Genomic DNA, 21,420 nt, shown 5'->3' on the forward strand with positions numbered 1-21,420 from the left:
AATACGCTGGCGAGAACCCTGTCCATTACTGTTTTTTCTGTGCCGGTACCTACTTTTTTGGTCCCTGCTCATTAACGGGTCCAACCAGGGCTGAATAGTGACTACATATGACAGGAACAGGCGGCACTTCACTGCAGTGGTGCCCCCAGATATTTTCACAGGGGGGCCACAAGGGGTCGTTAAAAATCTCAGGATGGCACACATCAAAATCAATGCTTGACTTTGAAAAATGCGGTGATTTTGTATTAATAGGAACTACAAAATAATGCATCTTGGCCTATTTTTCTTTTGTTTTACAAACTTATATTTAAATCCGCTTTTCTAGTCAGTCTGAAAGTTTCACAGCCTACATGGAGAAGCCCATGACATCAAAAAAAAAAAAAATCCTAGAAGAGTCTCTGACCTGTGTAGATATTTATTTCTCCTTTTCAGAGCATCCATCATTGCATCTCCAGAACACTTTCAAGCACAACAAAAACCAAAAAATAAACATAAATTGATGCTCATGCAGTGCTTGATAATGAAGGTTCTAAACATAACTGAATGGATTAACTGCAATGGTGATTTCTAAGATTAATGACCAGTTTACTATGGTGGTGATCGTAGAGTGTGCACTTGTTAAATGCCTGTATGACCTCCAAGTCAAATATTCAAGCTAGGAGATGCTTTACTGGTTTCTTTAAGCAGATTCGGGTGTACAGGTGTTTGTGTTTCTACAAAACAGAATACACAAATAAAACATTATAATTAATTGTAATTACAACTTCTCATATCTGTGGATTACATAGAATATTGGAGCCACAAGCTATATTTTTAGCCTAATTGGGCCAAAGGTCTTTATTTGTAGCCTCAATGATATTGGGTAATGTGATGGAAATTATTTTATTAAGTGTTCCAAAGTGTGTGACCTTTGGGTTACCTCACTTCTGTGAACATCTGTGTTAGAGGAGGAAGCTGTAAAAGCCATTATCAGAAGTTTAACGGTTCAGAACCATCTTTAGGACAATGTCAGTTAGGGCAGTTAGGTCTGTTCCTAGATAACCTTGTCACTGTTGAACTCAAGAAGGGTTGGGTTCATAGAACATGGGCTCTTTGCAGTTGAGATAACACTGTCTTGTTCTGGTATAAATACTGTGTGTAAATGTTGATCGGGGCTCTGTTCAACTGACTTGCTTGGTGACAGAGTCATTCAAACGCTGAATGCCTTTGAATAAAACTTATTAAGACAAAGTCCGGATTTTCTCTTGTTATGAGTCAACTTCTACCCACTTTGATAAGAAAATTCCACAACGGTAACAAATAAAATATACCATTTTATCATTACTTTAGTCCTCTGTTTTAATCACTTATAATGTGGAGATCAAGTTAGAAAAAGGCAGCTAAGTATAATAAAAATCACCAGCTCAGGGTAAAAATTTATCTTCGTTAGCCATATCTTCTCGTACTCATTGTCTTCCGCTTATCCGGGTCACGGGGGCAGCAGAGACGCCCAGACGTCCCTCTCCCCAGACACCTCCTCCAGCTCCTCTGGGGGGAGCCCAAGGCGTTCCCAGGCCAGCCGAGAGACATAGTCCCTCCTGCGTGTCCTGGGCCGTGTCCTGGGCCGTGTCCTGGGCCGTGTCCTGGGCCTCCTTCCGGTGGGAGGATTGAAGAATCCTTCATCCTAGCCATATCTTCTATTAGATAAAACGTGCAAACAGAAAATGTCCAGGATAACAAACCTAATTAATAAATTATTCTTATAGAATACACAACTCACCAGTCGTATGGATGTACAAGATACTATTACACAGATAAACTTTATCCAAACTTAGCATCTGATGATTGTCACTGCTTTGTTTACATCTATTCTTAACGTTACAAGCCAGCCATGCCTCTAGTGTCTGATTCAGACTCTGATGGGGAATGGAGCTACCACAAAAACAAGAAATATCAGGTAAACATTTAACACATGAACTTTTTCCATCTGGATCTTTCTCTTTACTAAAATGTATTTACATTTCTTTTGATCACTTTAGAAATTTGAGACGTTTGCCAAATTTCGTCTTTCAGGTAAGAAATATTTAAGTCACGTTTTCCAACATTTTGGCTGTTTTCCTTCCATTTTCAGTCCAATACCTGACATTTCTTATAAAGAATGTTTTATCTATTATTTAGCCACTTGAACTATAAATCATGCAGCATTTGAAAGGTTCCTCAACTCCTTTGAATTTAGGAGATTTCCACTGTTGCAGGAACTGGTTTCTTGAGCAAAATGTCTTTCACTCATGTCTTATACACAAGTGATGCATTTTTTACCCCTCAAAACACTTTTGTGGCAAAAATTTCAAATACCTGCTTTTCAATGATTTTACATCAATATTTTACATAAATCACTTAAACAACTTCAAACCTGTTCAAAGCTACCAAACATTCACTTATTTTCAAGATTTTAACTATTGAAATGCATGTTTAACTATTTGAAATATTGTTTATTACAAGCATAAGACAGAGTTAACCTTGTTAACCATGCTCTGTAGAAATGTGGACTAACCATGGTGATTATTTCTGCATCGGTAAAAGATTAACAGAACTGATTGCATCAGTGTTTTTTTATGCAGCTCCAGAAACTCGAGCTTCGTGGCCAAAAATACCCGATTATGCTTCTATTAAATCCACATTTTTATTTAAATGTTATTTGCAGCACTAGTGGCTTTTATTTGATCATTTTTGATAGAAAGCAGACAGGAAATGGGAAGGGTGTGCAGAGAAGGCTGCCGAAAATGTAAGCATTTCATTTTGAAGGAAAGTAGTGATTATTGATATGTTTAACTGTGTTGCACCAGATTGGACTGTTTTCCCATTGCGGGCCTGAGATTTTTTTGTTTTATGTGGGCAGCCTTTTGACCTCTAGGGTGCCCCAGGCTTTTTTTGTGTTCATTTCGAGCAGCAGACCAGCCGGTCCTGTAGCATGTGAGCTGTTGCTCTGTAGAAATGTGGACAAACCATGTGACTGTATGATGTCACAAACCGGCTCATTGGGTCATGACAAAACAAATGGGAGGCGCACTGATTACAGCAGCCAGTTATGTGTTTTCTTATAAATCCACTTAGTGTATTTGTTTTGGTTTTTTGCTTAAACCTAAGAATAATACAAGTATAAGAATGAATCAATAAGCTGGTTGTGTAGGGTTTGGATAATTATGACTGACTGAATGTAAGGGTTGTATGGTGTGAAACAAACGAGCCAAAACCAAGACAAACTAAATTCCAAAAACAAGGACAACCATGGGTATGAGGAGCAGCAAAGTTTACATAGACCAGGAACGTTGGGACCCAGTATTCCCAGTCAGCAGCTCGCTCGAAACCACTCCCACCTCACCTGAGACACAGGATGTCAACATTAAGGCAAAGACGGGAGTCGTCCCAATGAGTGACTGAACTAAAACACACATTACAGATTCAATGCCTGGACATTTCTGCTTCACATTGGTGACATACTTTATGCTCTGTTCTCTTTTTCTTATTGACATCCTCAGTTAGTGCAGCTCACTCGTGGGGCTCACACAACTCCATGATGACTGGAAAAAATACAAGAATATAATGGAAAAACTGCTAAATCTGGTGCAAATCTCACTGCTTTTTGTCAAAAATGAGATCCTAACATTAAAAATACAGTTTCACACTGTAATTGCAGATGTTATTTGTTTAAATAAAAAGTGATTTTTTTAAAAAGTTTTTTTTACAGAAGTCGGGTATTTTTAAAGGGTAGTTAATTGAAGGAGGGCACAAGGGTTATGTGAGAAATGGTAGGAATAAAATATTTTTTTTTTCATTTAAAGCCAATATTTAGACAAGACGTGAATGAGATTAAATATCTTCAGACTGGTGAAATAAGAGTTTTCTGCTTTCTTTTGTTGTTTCAGAGAAGCATTTTGATCGATGGGGCTCCATACCCCTGAAAACCAAGAGAGAAGGCGCTCAGCGAATGAGAGTCTGTGTCTTCTGGTTTCCCGTCTTGCTGCAGCCAGATAACTCCAAAACCTTTGATTGGGCCGTAGAAGTTGGTTTAATCAATGCCCTGTAAGTGTGTCTCTGAGTGCCGACAAACGATACCATCTAGAATCATCACAAAGTGCTGAGTTCTTCTTCTTCTTCTGTAGGAACAGTGAAAAGCTTAACGTAGAGAACCTACGCAAGATACAAGTGGTTGAAACAATCCTTTTAAACCTGGAAGTGGGAACTGTAAGTGATCGTCGTAAAGCTGCACGCTGAAGTTGGAGTTTTTAGAGCTTGATCAGTTCATGGTTAAAGATGTTTAAGTTTTCTCACATGCTGCCTGTTAAAATGTATTCTCTGGTTTGCAGAAGTCTGTAGTTTCAGGCAAAACCTGGATACCTGCATGAGTTTCTCTGCAAAATGATCACTGTTACAGAAGCATTTTTATCTGTTATTAAACATAGTTCTGTTTTAGTGGGTTACTAAAGGAGGCAGAGTCTCTAGTTATCCTGAAACGGTGAATTCCCTGTTGGACTGTTATGTTTTTAACATCTAATGCGATCCCTGTACCATTTTTTTTTTTTTCTTGTAGTTTGAGAAAGAATCTTCCAGACATGTTTTCAGCTTATGCAACAATTTGCATCTGGTAGGTGAAGCTGCAGCTTGTTGACTGAAGATGTTTGCATGAAGGAAATGACTGTTGGACCTTGGTGGTTTTCAGTTAGAGCTGGGTGATATGGGTTTCTTCTGAACTGTTTTCATAATTATCCTTTACACAATTAGAAATTAACAATAGCTTCTGTTCTCAATCCAGACTGGCAGACCAATTTACAATATAACTAAATGACTAAAATATAACTTTCTTAATTAGCAATATACCGATGTACAAAACCTATGTGCAGGAATGTTTTAAAGAGGAAAAATGTTTGAATACAAGCATCAAACAATGTAAAAAAAAAAACTGTACTCCACTCGGTGAAGATGCTTAAAAAAATCAATGGTGTCCGAATCTTTTGCCCCTCAGACCAAAATCGCCATGGTTATTTTATTTTCTTACAAAATGATTTTAAACATGCCATATTTTAATGAAACAAAGCAAAAATGAACAAATAGTTTCTAAATTGTGTTAACGGCTCCAAACTCATTAAAGAGTTTATCATTCTTACTATTTAGTCTTTTTTCTGCTGAGTGGACTTCGTGTTAGAGGTCAAGTGAGGAGAATTTGTTGACAGAACAGTAATTGATTGTGAACTCCACAAATCTGCGGTTAATAGAAAAGTGGCAAGAAGAAAGCCGTTCTTAAGCAAAATCTACTGGAAATTCTGTTTAGTCTCCATGTCATATAGGGGACTCTGCAAAGGTGCAGTCAGTTGTTTTTGTAATGTGACACCAACATTTTAGGCCTACATTCAAAATGTTGTATGGAAAGTCAAAGTAACACTGCGTAACATCTCCAGTGTGAACCATGGTGGTGGCAGAATCATGCTGTGGGACAGGGAAGCTAGTCAGGGTTGATGGGAAGATGTAAACGTACAGCCTGAGCTACAATGGAGTGGTTTAGATCAAAGTATATTCATGTGAGAGACTGGCCTAGTCAAAGTCCAGACCTAAATGCATTCTGTGGCAAGACTAGTAAACTGATGTTCTCAAACATTTTCCATCAACTCTGACTGAGGTTCAGCTATTTGTCAAAGAAAGTCCAAAAAGGTTCAGTCAGTGAGCGGTTCTGCAGAGGATTGAGTTTGGGAGCCTCAAAACAAATGCACACCACACTTTTCAGATTTTATTTATAAAGCTGTTTTAAAGCCAAACATCATTTTCCTTCTAGTTCAGGTATGCACTACTTAGTGTTGGTCTGTCATCAAATGATGATTAAAAATCCATTAAAGCTTATGGATGTAAAGTGACAAAATGCAAAACAAAATTCAGAGGGTATGAATACTTTGAATAAGCCTGAGCTACAATAAAATAAGAATGTACTCCCATTGTAGCAAAGGCAGAATGACTTTTAGCCCTGATTAAAAATTCAACAGTGTTTCACTAATAAAAAGGTACATAGAGACGGTTTCCCTTTTCTTCTGTAGAGAAAGAAAGATCCCTGCATGTTAGAAACATCTGAAAGCATCGTGGTTCGATCTGTAGTTCATGTCAGCTACAACTTGTAAATGTCTGTGTTGTCTGTAACGATGTGTTCAGTAACATCAGTGAATCTTCTGCTCCAGCGCTGTTCTCCAGAGATCCTGGAAGAAACTGTCCGCTGGTTGGAGAAGTCAGGAGATTATTTCAAACGAGAACAGCTGCAGTGCCTCGGAGGCTTTCCAAACTGCTACGCAACCTTCGGCTTTATCTTCTCAGAGTGTAAGACGCGTTTCTAGACACTTCTGTACGTTTTTACACCTGGTTGTAGGTGATGCCAAATAATAAGCCATACCTGCACAGTTCAGTGAAAGGAGATATACCAAGCCCTGATATCCCTGTCAAACAGCAGGTTTATTTGTAATGTGAATAAAATAAGACCAGGAAAGATGATTTCAGAACATTCTTTTCTCCTAATGTGAACTAAAACCTCCACAACCTAATGGAGAAACAAAATAAAACCTTTTTTAAAGGGGAAAACTAAAATAATGTGGTAGCATCAGTGTGCACGCCCTCTTATAACTGGCGATGTGGCTGTGATTAGTCATTAACTCTCGATTACAAATGATACACTGAAAGAGGAGTTGGCACATCATTGTCAGCACCTTTGATTTACCCCGAATAAAGTTCCTGACGCGTCTGCAGAGAACCTCCAAAGAACCAGATGGATCTCGGTCAGAAGAAAGGTACAAGAGAGATTCCAAGGCATTAGATGCATCATTGAACAGGGTGAAGACTGTCATCAAGTGGGAAAAATAGGCTGAAGAAGTCATGCAAGAACTACTTGTTGCTCTGCAAAAAAAATGAACTCTCCAATATTCTTGGTGTATCTTGGCTTAGTGTTATGGCTGCCAGAAGGAATGCATCCAAGCCCGGCTACATTTTGGAAAAACGTATTTGAAGTCACTCAAAGCGTCTGGGAGAGCGAGTTACCCGATTAAACCGAGGTTGAACTTCTCAACCATGGCTTCAGAGGTGTGCACCATGCAGATAACCAGAACACTATATGTAGAGTGAGGAGATCCGAGTTGAGTGGCCCAGATCTGAACCGAAATCTGGGGGGTGACTGGATAACGTGTGTGCACAGGAGATGGCCTCCCAATCCAACGGGTTTGAAGTGATTTCGCAATGAAGAGCGGGCCAATATTACCAAGTTAAGATGTGTTATTATGATGGACTCCAACCTAAAAACTGAGAGCTAAAATGAAAGCAACAGGTGCTTCGACAAAGTATCATTTATGAGATGTGCAGGTCTTATTCTCTTTTTCTTTCAAGATTACAAACAACTTCACTTTTATCCTTGGCAGTAAAATCCCTTTTCTAAGCTCAGAAATCCACTGTTTTTAATTGATAAATCGATTGACAGAAGAGGAAAACCATAATTTAATTTCTGTTTCCTTCAGATGCTAAGTTTATTCGGGAAATGAGTAACAACCTGGACATTACGATGAAGGCCCTGAAGGCCCCACCGGATGAAAATTCTGCAGAGGTAAAAACACGACCTCTAGGATGATCTTTTTAACGTGTTTACTGCACGTTTCTGGGTTTTTAATGATGGCTATTGTCATAAAAACAAAACGATCTCTATTAATTATTCAAAACCTCTCACAGTAGAGCTCAATAAATGTCTTCCATCATCAAATACAGATATAGTTAATATCCATGTTGCTTTTGGTTTGGAAGAAATGCTTAAACTTGGTGACTTTCTACATTTAGCAGTCAGTCCAGATCTAAAGCAATCTCCCCTCTTATTTATGTAGCCTTGAAACCGAAATCTTTCAGCAGCAACAAAAAGTTTCGTTTTTTTCCCCCTAACCTGATTAAACATTGATTGAAAAACAGTACAGTAGATCAAATTATATCTTTAGATTCAACTTTTTGTTTATTGTTTGAGGGAAATCCAATCAATCTTTCCTGTTGGGCTGCAACTAACGATTATTTTGCTGATCCATTAATCTGTCGACTAATTTTTCGAATAGCAAAAGGTGCTTAATAGGAGTTTTTTACAGAATTTGAGCCGGGTGAAGCTAAAACTTTACCACTTGATAAGTTTTGGGGTAGAGCTTTTTTTTTTTTTTTTACCGACAAGGTTTATCAACCTTAATTCAAAATGTATTTATTTTTTGTGCAATCTTGGTCTAATTACTGCTTTGAGTGGGTTGTTCTTTCAGCAAATGACATCTTTTTAGAGTCCAGTTAATGATTATCCGATTACTAAATTAGTTGACGATTATTTCAGGAATCGATTAATCACGATTGTTTCAGCCCTGCTTTACTGTCACTGTAGTTATTGCAGTGAAACCAGGAGAGCTGCATGGGGGTCATTAAAGAAAAGAAACGGGAAAACAAACATATTCTTAATCTATACAGTGCATGTCAGTTATGTCTCTTCTTCCTGTTCCTTGAGTGGTTCTGTACTGGAACCACAGAACCACTGATTGTACTGCTGTGTTCTGTTTGCATTTCTAGAAAAGTGAAGCAATGAAGAAGATTGGAAATACAAAGTTTCAGGAGCAGCAGTATGGAGAAGCAAGGAGGTTTTACACCAAAGCCATAAAGTTTTAGTAAGTACATTTCTGATGATACTTTTCAACGTCAAACATTATTTATGTAGCTCTTTGTTTACAGTCAGGGGTAAGTTAGTGTTTTACGGAGGAAAAAAAAACATTGAACCATTAGAGACGAACAATAATCGCACCAAGTGAACAGATAAAAGAAGTAGTTATTGGTAATAAAACAATGAAAATTAGAAGTGAGAAAAATCAATTGAATATAGATTAGCGAGGAAATACTGGAGATTCATGAATGTTTTACAAGGAGACTAACTTCTAGCCAGCCTGGATTTTATCTCCAGCATGAATCCTGTTTTCACATCTTCCCCTCCAACAAACATTCATTGGTTACCTAAATATTCAGTGCATCCCTTACATAAACATCTATTTATGTCACTTTAAAGGGAGAAAATATGGCAATATTTAAACCAGTATAAAGAATGCTCTGTAAATGAAGCTGTTTTCTACCTGATGAATTTGAGCTCATGCTAACGTGTCGTTTTCTCCTTTTAGTCCTGACAACCACATACTGTATGGAAACAGAGCCCTGTGTTATATCAAGCAGAGGGAATATCTGTAAGTAAAACCACTGAAGGGAAACCAGAGCTTTTAACTGGAAGCTGATCAACCTATGAGATTAAATTGTTAAGGCATTGTTACAGAAACGTAAATTTAAAAATGTTCATCTTCTGTTAATGTAGAGGGTTGCTTAAGAGGAGATGTAGTTTATTTATGCAGCGATCAGACGTTTCCCGGCAGATACCAATTTATGTTTTGTCTTTGTGGCCTTAGCTGCCGACTCTTGTTTTAATTTCTCACTATAATGGACAAGTTGTGTTAATCCACCTAAAAATGAAAGAATTCATGCATCAAATACCTTTATCTTTTATTGAACTCCAGTAAGTACACGCTCCTCTCCCAGTGTTTGACTGGCCAGTCATGGAACAATTATGATTGGTGCATCTTTAGTATTAATGGGAATATGCACAGGATTTATTATTTTTGTTATAGCCCAGAGAGAGTGAGGCATGTACTCTGGTTGTATGTTCCCCACATGCTGCTGCCAGCTGTCAGTCAGCTGTGTACGATGGCCAATGGACGGCAACTTCCTAAACGTTTCCCCAGTTAATCATTAAATTGAATGAACATTTTCCAGGGCTTGGCTGCAGCCTCGCCTTTTATTGTAATGCATTTTAAAAAACTTTATTTCTCACATTCTCTTTCTGATTAAAATGTTAACCGCAGCTAAATATTGATTGTTATAGCCTTGAATGGCTAAAATTATAGTCATCATAATACCCAATGTTATTCAAATAAAAATGAGTGCAGGGGTCACACTTTGGACACCCCTGATGTAATGAAACCCAGCCGCCCTCCTGCAGCGAGCATGTCGCCACAGCAGAGTCCAGGATGTGACTAAAATGAGTAGTTAACACGGCTTGTGTTGAGCTTTATCTGCACAACACAAAAACAAAATTACTACTGTGACCATGCAATACTAATACCTTAACTCGGGTCCTTTGGAGATTCACCAAAAAATTATAAAAACTATATGAATTGATTAAAATATTCTTTTTCTCTAATAATGAAGTACATATTTTCCTCCTTTTTATAGAAAAGCAGCAGGTGACGGGAAACGTGCCATTCTCATCGATCCGCTCTGGGCAAAGGTATGTTCTGTATGTTCTGACTGCATTTATTCGCTAAAATCAGGGTAACGTGGGCTAAATCATCTACATATGTATATTTATAATTAGCTTTAATCTGCTAGACAATATTAATATGTAGTGTAGTTTCAAATAGAGTCCGTTATCAAGCATTTATTCTGATTTCAGTCAGTGTAGAAAAATCTTTACGTCTGAAACTGAAATCTTAATATTGTTTTTGGAACCGGAAGTCGAGAGACTTTTCTGGTTTCTGGGAGAAAAGGTTTCAGACGGTTTGCCCTTGATGGTTGGTCAGGATGTAAAGAGTTTAGGTTTTTTGCATGAATACAGTGTTCTAGGTTTAGAAACTTTATGGATGAAGTGACTGAGGCAGACATTTTGCTGTTTTGTGTGAAACTATTTTTATAATTCTTTGTCTCCCTTTCTGAAGTTCAGAAAATTGCTGTTATTAGGGCAGCACAATACTAGCAAATCTTGTGAAGGCAATAATATTAAATATGGTGATGACTATCTGGTGATATTTGCCTATTTTCTTCTGTCCTCTTTTTCTCTGTGCTTCCAGTCACGAGTTTCTGTCCAACTGGCTAAATGTTACGTTCGCTTATAAGATGCAAATTTCATAATAATATAAAACAATTATTTGCCATGTGAATATTGCACCCACTGTGTTGTGATTGTTATATCGGTGGCATAATGTGCAGCCCTGGTTGTCAGCCAAGTGTCAGCAGGAAATAGTTTTATTTATTATGTGGCTCAAGTACTTTAGTCAGATGTTTGAGATACTTGACACTCTACACTTAATGGTTATAATAACTAACTGGTGGATTCCCAACGAAGGAATTTAATGCATTCCTATTTGAAATGATTTATGGGGCTTGCTTCAACTTTTCTGGTTAACACTAAGCAGAGGTCAGTGTCACTTTAGCCATGTTTAGACCTGGTATTAACGTGCTTCCTGGAAGATTCAGATGTAAGTACATAAGCCTAACAACGACCATTTTTCCTGGGTGATCAAATCCCAATGAAGCACTTTATAATCAAATAAATACAAACAGTGTTGCATAGTTGGTTGTCAGCTGAGGAACAAACCGGTAATTAACCGATTTATTGATGTCCGCAGCAACACAGATGCATTGAATCAATTAAACTATTATTACACATCATCAATGCTGCTGAGGTTCATCTGAGTCACATTTTTTTGAGTTATTTCAATGATCAAATCAATTAGTTTAATTGTATCGCTTATGAAATAAAATGCGAGAGAAGGATTTTTTTAGAGCTTAACGTCAGTGCAAAGACGCTAAAGATTTTCACCCAGGCTGTGCCTCAGTAAAACTGGCTGCTGGGGTTCATGCTTTGTAGGAGTCATTTTATAATAAACAGGTTTGGCAATCTTCAAACTATCTAAGGAAACATACACACACTGTCCTAGATCTACTGATATAGAATCAGAAAAGCTTTATTGCCAAGTACGTTTTTGGACATACAAGGAATTTGTTTTGGCGTAGTCGGTGCAATACAGTACAAATTAAACAGTATAAACATATCTACAATATAATATAAATATATGTGCACAGTTTTAAGTGAGTGAGAGTAAATATAGAGCAGTACAACAGTGCAGATGATCATTGTGCAAGTAAAGCAGGAGTCCATGCTGAGCGTTAATGTAACGCATAGAGTTACAATATATATGCTAATCAATACCATCCTGACTTATGAGTTACCTTTTATTGATCCGGACGCTGTTATTAACATCTGTAGCGTTCCAGATAGCTGCTTAATCAGCTGCTGACAGTAGCTCTGGTTTTGTACCAGGAAATGTGCAGAGGGTGACGTCGCTGCTTGAGGGGAGTCACGTCAGTGGGTGGTTGTGTTCAGATTGTCGGACTCTTATAGATGCCAGCACCTCTGTAGGCGGTCTGAAGGAAACTGTACTCGAAGTGTCGTCTGGGATTCGTTTAGACCAGTATTTTGCGAAGTTGGGACAGGATTGGATTGCTCTGGATGGATATTATTGCTAAGTGTGTTTGTTTGTGAATAAAAAGCGTTTGCTCCACAATCTGATTTCAGGGCCATTACCGATACTGTGAGGCCTTGTTCTGCATGGGGGAGATTAATTTAGCCCTTGAAGCCCACAGCACTGCTAAGTCACTGTGTAAAGATAACCCAGAGGGACTCAGAGACCTGGACCAACAATACCTGAAGTTTAAGCCAGAGCCTCTACCTGGTAAGGAGGCTTTCACCTCACTAAAACGGCTCATTTCTAGAAATCTGTACGAGTTTAAAACTGTATTGCACAGAGTCCAGTGAAGGTTGTCTACTTGAGACCTGATCTTTATAGGTGTTTATTGTTCTTTTATGTTGAACTGATTAGTGAATTGCATCATGCAGATGAAATGACTCATCTTCTGCCTACAATATTGTTTCCTGTTTATCAAAAGTGAAACTCGTGCTGCTTTGCTTTGCTTTCAGCTGAACTGCGACAGTCGCCTCAAAGGTCCGTGTTCTCCTTTCAGCCTCTACACACCAAACAACACGATCGACTGTCAGTGATTTAACCATTGGTTTATTTCTGGTTTCTTCTTTTTAACCTGGCGAGCAGCTTTAAAGTCGGGTTAGTGAAAAAAATCCAACAGCCGACAAAAACAGGCGGCAAAAGTAATCCGACAAGAAATACAGCGACTAAGGTGAGTGACCTGCTGGTGAGAACATGTAAGATTTATTGTTTTGTTTTGACTATAGAAGGGTGACTGAAAGGTTTAATTTTAGTTTGGTTTTTCAAGTCTATAGTTATGTTTTTATTTATCATTTTTAAGTCTTTTTTTGTATATCCAAAAATGTCTGAAAAATAATGGTGTTTCGTCAAAAATCCCATGTCATTCTTTTTCATAAGCAATTCTTGCTTTTTTCTGTAGATATACTCAATGTCTACAATGTTCATTGTGCTGATAAGTGTGTAATGGGTTTGCCATACTGCATCTTAAAGAAAGTAAATACTATAAGAGGAAATGGCTCCTAATTAAAAAGAAAAGATGTTCTGTAAAGTGAAGAAAGAAGATTTTCAGTCCTGAAGTCCAAAAACCTCACAGCCTTTGGAGGTGACTTTTACTTAAACTTACTCAGATTTAAGCTGCAACGCCATCCTGTCAGCTACAGAGCTCCACCCAAACCACGCAGTGATGGAGGCGTTTATCACAACACACCTACAGAAGGTTTCTCCTCTAATTTATTAGCTCTTGGTGGCACATCCTGATCCTGGTTGTATTTATTGTCTACCAACAGGAGGTTTTAGCGGTTTAAAACTGTCCATCTCAAACATGTGACATCTCCTTTAATGCTCTGAGTTTGCAGCGGTTTCCCCACTCTCTGACTTCCTGTCTGAGCACAGACTCTCCTCTGTTGGAGATCCACCCAACCGCTAACTTCACTTAGGTTGTTCAGGGAGCTCACAGAGATGTCGTTCGCAGGCATCGGCCGGTATGAGATTCTCACAGCATCATAACCTCGATTAAAAATCCCATTAGTTCAATTTTATATAATATAGCATGATCAAACATTTCGAAAATATTTCTATAATGTTGTTGTTCTGCTCTTTTTTTTGGCGTGATACTGTCAGTATATTAAGCTTACATTACCTGGGCATCTAGGCAGGATATCTGCAGCCAACCTGCAGTTGGTAGGTAACAGGCATGCTGCTCATAGCTTGCTGGGTTTTTAAAACGAGTTATCTTAAGATTTAAACATATTTTTTTATTCAAATAGCCATAATTCTTTGTAAGGGGAAAGTGTATGTTCTTTCAGACAGATGACTGGCAGTGCTCAGCAACAGCAGGTAGGGGAGGGGCAATGCTGGGGAGTCAAGAAAACTCAAGTACATCCAACACTTTCTGACATCTCATCACCCAGAGTCCAGAACTACATCTGACAGAAGATCATCTGTGGGGTCACCTGAAGAGGGCAGTGGACAAGAGAGATCCTCACAATCTGATGAGATTTGGAGAATTTTTATAAGATCAAGAGGCCAAATATCAACAGGAGATGTTTTTTATCAGTTGCATTATACAGAATAAATGTGAAACGTGTGAAGTTTATTTAAACAATGCAAAAACCTGGCAAATCAACATGAGTGTGAACACGTTTGATAGCTGCTCCATGTAAGGTCAGCGAACAGCAGAGAGTTCAGGATGCATCCTCAGAGGGATCGGATGTAAATGACCTCCTAACACACCGAGGCCTGTCTGTCAGAATAAACAGCTGCAGTTTGAGTAAACTCTGTGGACCAACTGTTTTAAACTGGTCAGACTGGTTCGTTCTTAAAGGGTTTTTGAGGATGAATGGAATGACGGCTGGTTTAACAGAATATTACTCAGAACTAAAGTTCGTTCGATGCAGAAAAACCCAAATGGAGTAGATGAGTTAAAGAAGGGAACGCTTTAAACTTTGCCTTTTAAATCTCGTATCATTTCTCCTGCTTGCAGGTTCTTTTTAAAAATCAGAATTTAAATTTGATTTCATATGTAGGTTGTTTTGTAAAGACTGAAGTCTGTAAACGTCTCCACATAATTTTATTTTTAGGTGAAAATGTTTGAATGTGTCTGTTTCTCCTGCCTCTTCTCATCTTGCTGAAGTGTTGGCATCATTCAGTGTTAATCGTTAACTTGTGTTTATAGGTCACTGAGGTTAAAATGGACAGAAAGACGGGTGAGTGTTGCTCAGATCCATTAATTCAGTTTGTTTCCTTTTAATCTGCTTATGTTGGTAACTAAGAGCCAGCTGTCTTTTTCCTCCTTGCTCTTTGTGATTCAGTGTTTAAATTAAAACCCAAGTATTTCTGTATTTCTGCTCCAGTTTTGGGATAAAATGAAAAAGGTTAGCCGAGTGCATCTTAATCAACTATTTAAGTTATTTCAGTGATTGAACTGAATTGTAGCAGCTCAGACAGATTGATGTATTTTATGTGATCTGTTAAGTTGATAATTATGTCAGACCAATTTAAAAATATTAACACAGAAATGTCAGTAAGTGAAAATGTGGCTGTTTGCATAAATTGCTGCATCAATGAGGCCTCTTGACAATAGATTCTCTCTCTGCTTTGTGAATCTCCCTCAAACTCTTCAATGAGCTTTGCTTCACAATCCTGAAGGCTGTGGTTATCTCTTTCACTTACACAAGTTTGTCTACCACAGTTTTTCCTTCCACTCAACCTTACATTTATGTGCTTAGATACACTCCTCGAAACATCCAGCCTCTTTAGCAATGAGCTTCTGTGCCTTCCCCTCCTTACTGAGGATTGAGTGACTGCCTGCCGGACTGCTGTCAGCAGCTGTCTCCATGATGGTGTAGCCATAACATGGCCCTGGCTGAAGGATGTTCTAAGTTATTCAGACGCAGCCGCTTATGATCCGTTTGACTTCTGCTGGAAAAATGTGTTGTTTCTGATGCTGTGTCTGCTGGCCCTTTTATTTATTATAAGTCACACTTTAACTGAAGGTCAAGCAGGATATTTATCAAGTCTTTGTCAGGTATAATAAAGTCTTGTGTGGTAAAATTAGAAATATTTTCAGAGACCTATTCTTTCTAAATAGGAACTAAACAGTTTAAAGCTTTATTTTAGTTCTACATTTCCTCAAAGCTCCATTTTAAAAAGAATACTAAGGTTGAAAACTGGGTTTACCTCGGGCATTATTTACATGCAGTTCTGAAAACTTGAAAATAAACGGGGATCATCGGACCCAGCTTACGAAGTAGTATCGGAGTTCTGGGATTTGTCAGAACTGTTCTGATCTACGGCTGTTGTCTTGGCAAGAAGAAAAACAAACTACAACTGTCCGTGATGTGTTGTTTGAAATCTTTTAAAATGGTTTTCCTTATCTGTGTTTTGATTTTAGAGACATTTGAAGGTGCTTCTGAACCAGAGGGAAGGTTGAAGGACTCAAAAACATCTAAAAGGTCAGTTTGGAGCCCTGTGATTGTTTTTTTTTCTCTGAAATTTATCAGGCCCGCTTCTGCGCTGTTTTTTCCATCAGGTTTTCAGACATTTTAATCTGTTGTGATTTCATTTGTTCATCTATTTAACCTGTTTAGGTTCCAAATCTTTGGTTGTAATGATTCCTGTAAACACAGAGTGTCTCGGAGCAGAAACCAGCTTCTTAGGCCTGACTTTGACTAGAACGTGTCATTTTAGCACAGCGTTGTATGTGGAAGTGTAAAACTGACTAACGGGGTCCTTATGAAGTCTGGAAAACTGGGAATTTGAGGATTTCCAGACTTCATTCCCTTTCCCATTGTTCAAATATCATTTTATTTGTTTGCTTACTTCCTTCCTTTCTTGTATCCTTCCTGGTGTCGCTCTTTCCCTCCCTCGTTGCTTTCGTTCTTTTGTTCCATCCTTCCTTCCTCCCTCCCCTGCTCTCTCTCATTGCCTGTCCTTCCTTCTCCTGACCTTCCTTCCTGTTTTTTCATGTTTCAAATTTAAATTCTGGGCGCTGTAAAAAAAATATTCGCCTTAAACTCATAGCAATTTAAATTTTTTACACTTTTAAAAAGAACATAATGGACTGAGAACTGTCTGGAGGTTTTACTTGAAAACATCTGTGGGAACTCTGGACTAAAACTGAAAATGATCTTCTTCCAGTGAGAGAGAAGAGCTCAGCAGCTCAGCAAAGAGCAGAAGTAACCAAAAGCAGAAAGCAGTAAGAGTTTTTTCACATGGTCGGTCGTTTATTGTGATAAATAATATCATGGTTGTTTACGACACGGACTTGTGGCTGTTTTTGCTTCTCTCAGAGCCAGAAGACGCCGGACAACAGAGAGAACTTGTGCAAAGAGTTGAAGTTTCTGGTTCAGGAGGCCCACAGCGCCTTGTCTGACCTCCGCAGCCGCAACGCAGAGGAGGCCTTCAGCCAGGCCCTGGGCCTGCTGGAACATGCAACACCCAAGGTAATCTATACAATAAAGTTTATACAGTAACATTTATATAATGACGCTCAAAATTATTCATACCTCCTTGAAATTTAGATTTTTCATTCATCCAAGAAGATGATTGGAAATGATGCATCAACCCCAAAATATGATGGAAGAAAGTTTTTAACTAACAAAATTATGTAATGTTGAATTATTTTATACACTTCTCAATTGGATATCAATGAACGACCTTTACCGGCATTGCAGCAATCAAAAACACTAATTATAATTGCTAACAAGTGGAAAGGGAATGATTAAAGCTATAGAAAAAGCATGAGGTTCACCAGGATGTAGAGACGTGACGAGGACCTCATCAACAGTGGACTATTAACTGTAGCTACATTGCTTTTTTCTGTGTAGAAAAGGTCTGTAAATCTCATAAAATAATTTCTAATCCGTATCAGAAATCTATCTAAAGGGTAAATCTATTACCTAATAAGTGAAATCTAATTACATTATACGGAGTTATTATATATGATTTTTTTTCCTCCAGTATCAGTCATTTACCTATTAGCAATCACATTACCATGTGCTAACAGCCAAATAAACAAAACATTGCAAAACAACGATTTAAAGGGGAATCCAAATGAAAATGACAGTTAAAATTCAGAGTATTATTAACTGATTAAAGGACTAACTTTATCTATTAATGTCTCTTTGTATGTGTCTCAGTCTGTCTCTCTGAGAGTTAAAATCAAGGTATACTGGAGTAGTAAATTCCTGTTTTAAATCTCAGGTAAAGTTTGCGATTGCACCGAGTTTAAAATTAGAGTTGCTGTTCTGTTTGGCTTTCTCAGAACCTTGGATTTTCCACACTGGATGTACTTTTGTTGCTGTTTGGACGAGCCTCGGCCTTGACAGAGATTGGACAGCCTGAGGTAAGTCCTGCTCAGAAAATAAAAAATACATTTTTAAAAGGTCTTTATGAAATCTAGGTATGTATGATAGACGGTTCCATGAAAATGTCTTTTGTTAAAAATAAAGATAACCTGAGTAAACACGAGGTAGTTTTCAAATGATGATTTTTACTGATGGAAAACAAGCTACCTAGTCCTGTGTCAAAAACTAATCGCCTATTGTGTTGAAATAACCAATTAATCACAAAACCAGAGTTCAGTTTCACCAGCCATACGCAGGCCTGATTAGTTCCTGACTGCAAAATCATTTAAATAAACCAGTCTGACAACACAAAGTAGGCAAGAAGATCTCAAAAAGCAACGCATCATGACCAAATCTAAAGTAATTGGAGAACAGGTGAGAAACAAACACATTGACATTTATCTGTCTGAAAAGGATTATAAAGCTACTTCTAAGGCTTTGGGACTCCAGTATGATCCATTATCCACAATACGAAAAAGCATGGAACAGTGGAGAACCTTCCCAGGGGTTTATCGGTCGGCGTTGTTCATTCAGCAATAAGAGACGGTGCAAAACGAGTTTAAAAAAAAGCTCCGTCTTCATTTACCAGAATACATCTTAGATCTGCAAACACAGCCTTTAAAAAAAAGAAGGAGCATCATCCGAGTCAGAGCGGTGGCAGAGTGATGGTTCGGAGCCGCCTTAGGACCTGGGTGACTTGTAACTAATTGACCCAAATCCTGAAGAACATTTCACCATCATTCTGCACTTGAGTTCTGCTGGAGGACAATGATCCAAAGCACACCAGCAAGTTCACCTCTAAATGGCTAAAGTCCAATTGAGATGCTGTGAAATGAGTTTAATTAGTCCGTTCATAATTGAAAACCCTCCAACATGGCTGAATTGATACAACTCTGAGAAGAGTGGGTTAATGTTCCTCCACAGCGATGTAGGAAGCTCTCAGGGGGTAATAACTTTTTCACATTGGGCCGGGTAGTCTTAGATTCCCTACAAGTGAAATCCTCATTTTGTATTTATTCACGTTGTGTTTTTATATTGAAGTTGGTTTGATTCAAAACATTTAAGTGTGACCAAAAAAGCAAAAGGAGAAGAGATGCATAATACTTCTTCACAGCATTGTATGTTATTAGAATGTGTAATTTGTTCTTAACCAGACATGTGATTCAGTGGAAATAAACCAGACCAGCTTTTTAGGAGGAAACTGTCTTTATTTTGTCTTTATTTGATCAAAAGTTGTCAAAGTTGGCGTTATTTCACTACCTAAATATGTTTTAGATGCATCTTGTTTGTGGATATTGAGCTGCCAGGAATATTGTTCTATAATATTGTGGTGCACAGATGAAGTATAATGAGCTAGTTTACTCCTAAAACTGATTGAAATATTTAGTTTGACAAAAATGAACAGTTAATAATGAAGCTGCGAAAATAAAATCACAGGACGTCATTTAAACTTAGTGGAGGGAAAATATTTCTCATGATTCGATAGTTTCTCTTCAGGTGGGTGAGGTGATATAACTGTTTTAAATGTAGGATGTTGGGAGATGTAGTCTTAGGGTTGTTTGTTGAGATTTCTTCTGATGTCACAAACCTTTTAAAGTTTCCCTCTGAGGAAATGTTTTTATTAACACCAATAAACCCCAGATTTGTTGGTCCAGTGTTTCCGTTATTCCTTTAAAGGATTAAACACCTAAATGTGTTTTTTGTTCCAGGTGTGCTTTTGATGGGACGTAAATAAAATAATTGTTAACTTTATATTTGTCATCTTTGTCACTCGCAGGAACTTGCAGAAGCAGAGAAACTCCTTGAGAAGATGAAATCGTTTGAGGAGCGGACGTTTCAGTGTCTGGTTTACTACGCCATCGGCAGGGTGTTCCTCAGAGAAAACAGGTAGAGGAACAACAACGCTTGAACCTGTTCAGCAGTGTCGTAGTTGTTGTGTTGGCTGTTCTGCAGCTGATGTCTCCCTCCTGTTTGTCCAGGTTTAAAGCTGCCATGCAGCAGTTTTCAGATTCACTGCAAATGGTGAAGAATCAAATAACACCGGGAAAACTCACCTGGCCTTTGACCAAACAGATTGTTAAAGAAACGCAGCCGGACCATTTCAAGGTTCCTGTAACCTAAATAATGTCGGATACGTCGTGATATGGAAAACAAGTCGGACTAAATTATGTTTGTTTTTAGGAGATGCTTGAGAATGCTATAGAGCTGTGCAGATTTCCACCTGCTCCTGATGCTGTTTGTCGTCTTGGAAAATGTCTTTGCACTCTAAAAACTGAGATTTACTTCACCGACCCAGATTTTAAGGTAAGCTGCAGCTGATTTCTGGAATAAAATAAAATGTGTAAAGCCTTGATGAGTTTTAAACATGCAAGCCTGCCGTTTCAGGGCTACATTCAGATATGCTGCTGCCAGAGCTGCATGGTTGAATTTCACATCAACTGCTGGAAGAGCCTGAAGTCAACAAAGTTCTGTGAGAAGAATGAAAAGGTCGGCTGAGGCTGCACTGCTTCTCTTTTCCTCCAACGCATACGAGGCGTAACGTGCATTTACACGTTAAATGTGTTTTTATTACTTCTACCGCAGGATATCCTTAATGAGGCGTGTTTGACTCCTGACTGTATGGGTAAAATCTGCTATATAAGAATTTTTGGTCCCACAGGTTTGTTGAAATGTAAGGTAAGATAAATATCCAGAGAGGAAGTTGGACGGGACGACAGGATCAGAGCTGACTGGGCTGTTTTTGTCTCGTCAGTTTGAAACAACGATAACTAAAGCAGAGAGGCCCAGGAAACCCAAGGTGAACCAGAAGGCCACAAGGTGAGAGCACTGCTACTCTGTTGTTGCTTTAATTGGAAACAATTGGGGGTGAATCTCAGTAAATTAGATCATTGAAAAGTCTGTTTAATATAATAATTCATAGGTGGGACTTACACACACAGTGATATGTTTCAAGCCTTTTTCTGTTAATTTTGATGAGTGCAACTTGCAGCTAATTAAACACAAAAGTTAGTTTTTCTCAGACCAATTAAGCATTTTTTAAATGCAGAAACACAGCTTTCTTATGGCCTATAAACATAAATAAGGAAGACTGCTGCAGCTGTTCAGCAGGCTTCTCAAGGAGGGATAGCTACAACAAGCTGGCTGCTCAGTGCTGTAGCCAAGCATTTTATCAGAAAGTTGAGTGGAAGGAAAAAAAGGTTGATAGTAATGACTTTGTTGTAGATACAGTGAAGACATCAAAACTA

The 21,420-nt window shown here is 38.3% G+C and overlaps 1 protein-coding gene across 2 annotated transcripts in view; it reads left to right on the top strand.

Moving 5' to 3' along the window:
- The window catches only part of ttc3 (tetratricopeptide repeat domain 3), a 37,790-nt gene that overhangs the window by 3,624 nt on the left and 12,746 nt on the right, over window positions 1–21,420 (top strand). The window contains exons 2-25 of one of the 2 annotated variants that reach the window (XM_047378473.1): window positions 1,865–1,936; window positions 2,019–2,052; window positions 3,906–4,062; window positions 4,143–4,224; window positions 4,571–4,624; window positions 6,201–6,336; window positions 7,518–7,603; window positions 8,584–8,678; window positions 9,180–9,242; window positions 10,282–10,336; window positions 12,404–12,560; window positions 12,806–12,830; window positions 12,936–13,020; window positions 15,004–15,034; window positions 16,222–16,282; window positions 16,968–17,025; window positions 17,120–17,272; window positions 18,094–18,174; window positions 19,953–20,062; window positions 20,155–20,281; window positions 20,357–20,479; window positions 20,561–20,662; window positions 20,759–20,851; window positions 20,928–20,992. In XM_047378473.1, coding sequence (XP_047234429.1) covers window positions 1,871–1,936; window positions 2,019–2,052; window positions 3,906–4,062; window positions 4,143–4,224; window positions 4,571–4,624; window positions 6,201–6,336; window positions 7,518–7,603; window positions 8,584–8,678; window positions 9,180–9,242; window positions 10,282–10,336; window positions 12,404–12,560; window positions 12,806–12,830; window positions 12,936–13,020; window positions 15,004–15,034; window positions 16,222–16,282; window positions 16,968–17,025; window positions 17,120–17,272; window positions 18,094–18,174; window positions 19,953–20,062; window positions 20,155–20,281; window positions 20,357–20,479; window positions 20,561–20,662; window positions 20,759–20,851; window positions 20,928–20,992 — 2,099 coding nt within the window. In that variant the 5' untranslated portion in view covers window positions 1,865–1,870. The remainder of the gene's footprint in view (window positions 1–1,864; window positions 1,937–2,018; window positions 2,053–3,905; window positions 4,063–4,142; window positions 4,225–4,570; window positions 4,625–6,200; window positions 6,337–7,517; window positions 7,604–8,583; window positions 8,679–9,179; window positions 9,243–10,281; window positions 10,337–12,403; window positions 12,561–12,805; window positions 12,831–12,935; window positions 13,021–15,003; window positions 15,035–16,221; window positions 16,283–16,967; window positions 17,026–17,119; window positions 17,273–18,093; window positions 18,175–19,952; window positions 20,063–20,154; window positions 20,282–20,356; window positions 20,480–20,560; window positions 20,663–20,758; window positions 20,852–20,927; window positions 20,993–21,420) is intronic. The other variant, XM_047378474.1, reaches the window with a different exon arrangement.

The sequence above is a fragment of the Girardinichthys multiradiatus genome, chromosome 11 (assembly GCF_021462225.1).
Source record: "Girardinichthys multiradiatus isolate DD_20200921_A chromosome 11, DD_fGirMul_XY1, whole genome shotgun sequence".
Taxonomy (NCBI): domain Eukaryota; kingdom Metazoa; phylum Chordata; class Actinopteri; order Cyprinodontiformes; family Goodeidae; genus Girardinichthys; species Girardinichthys multiradiatus.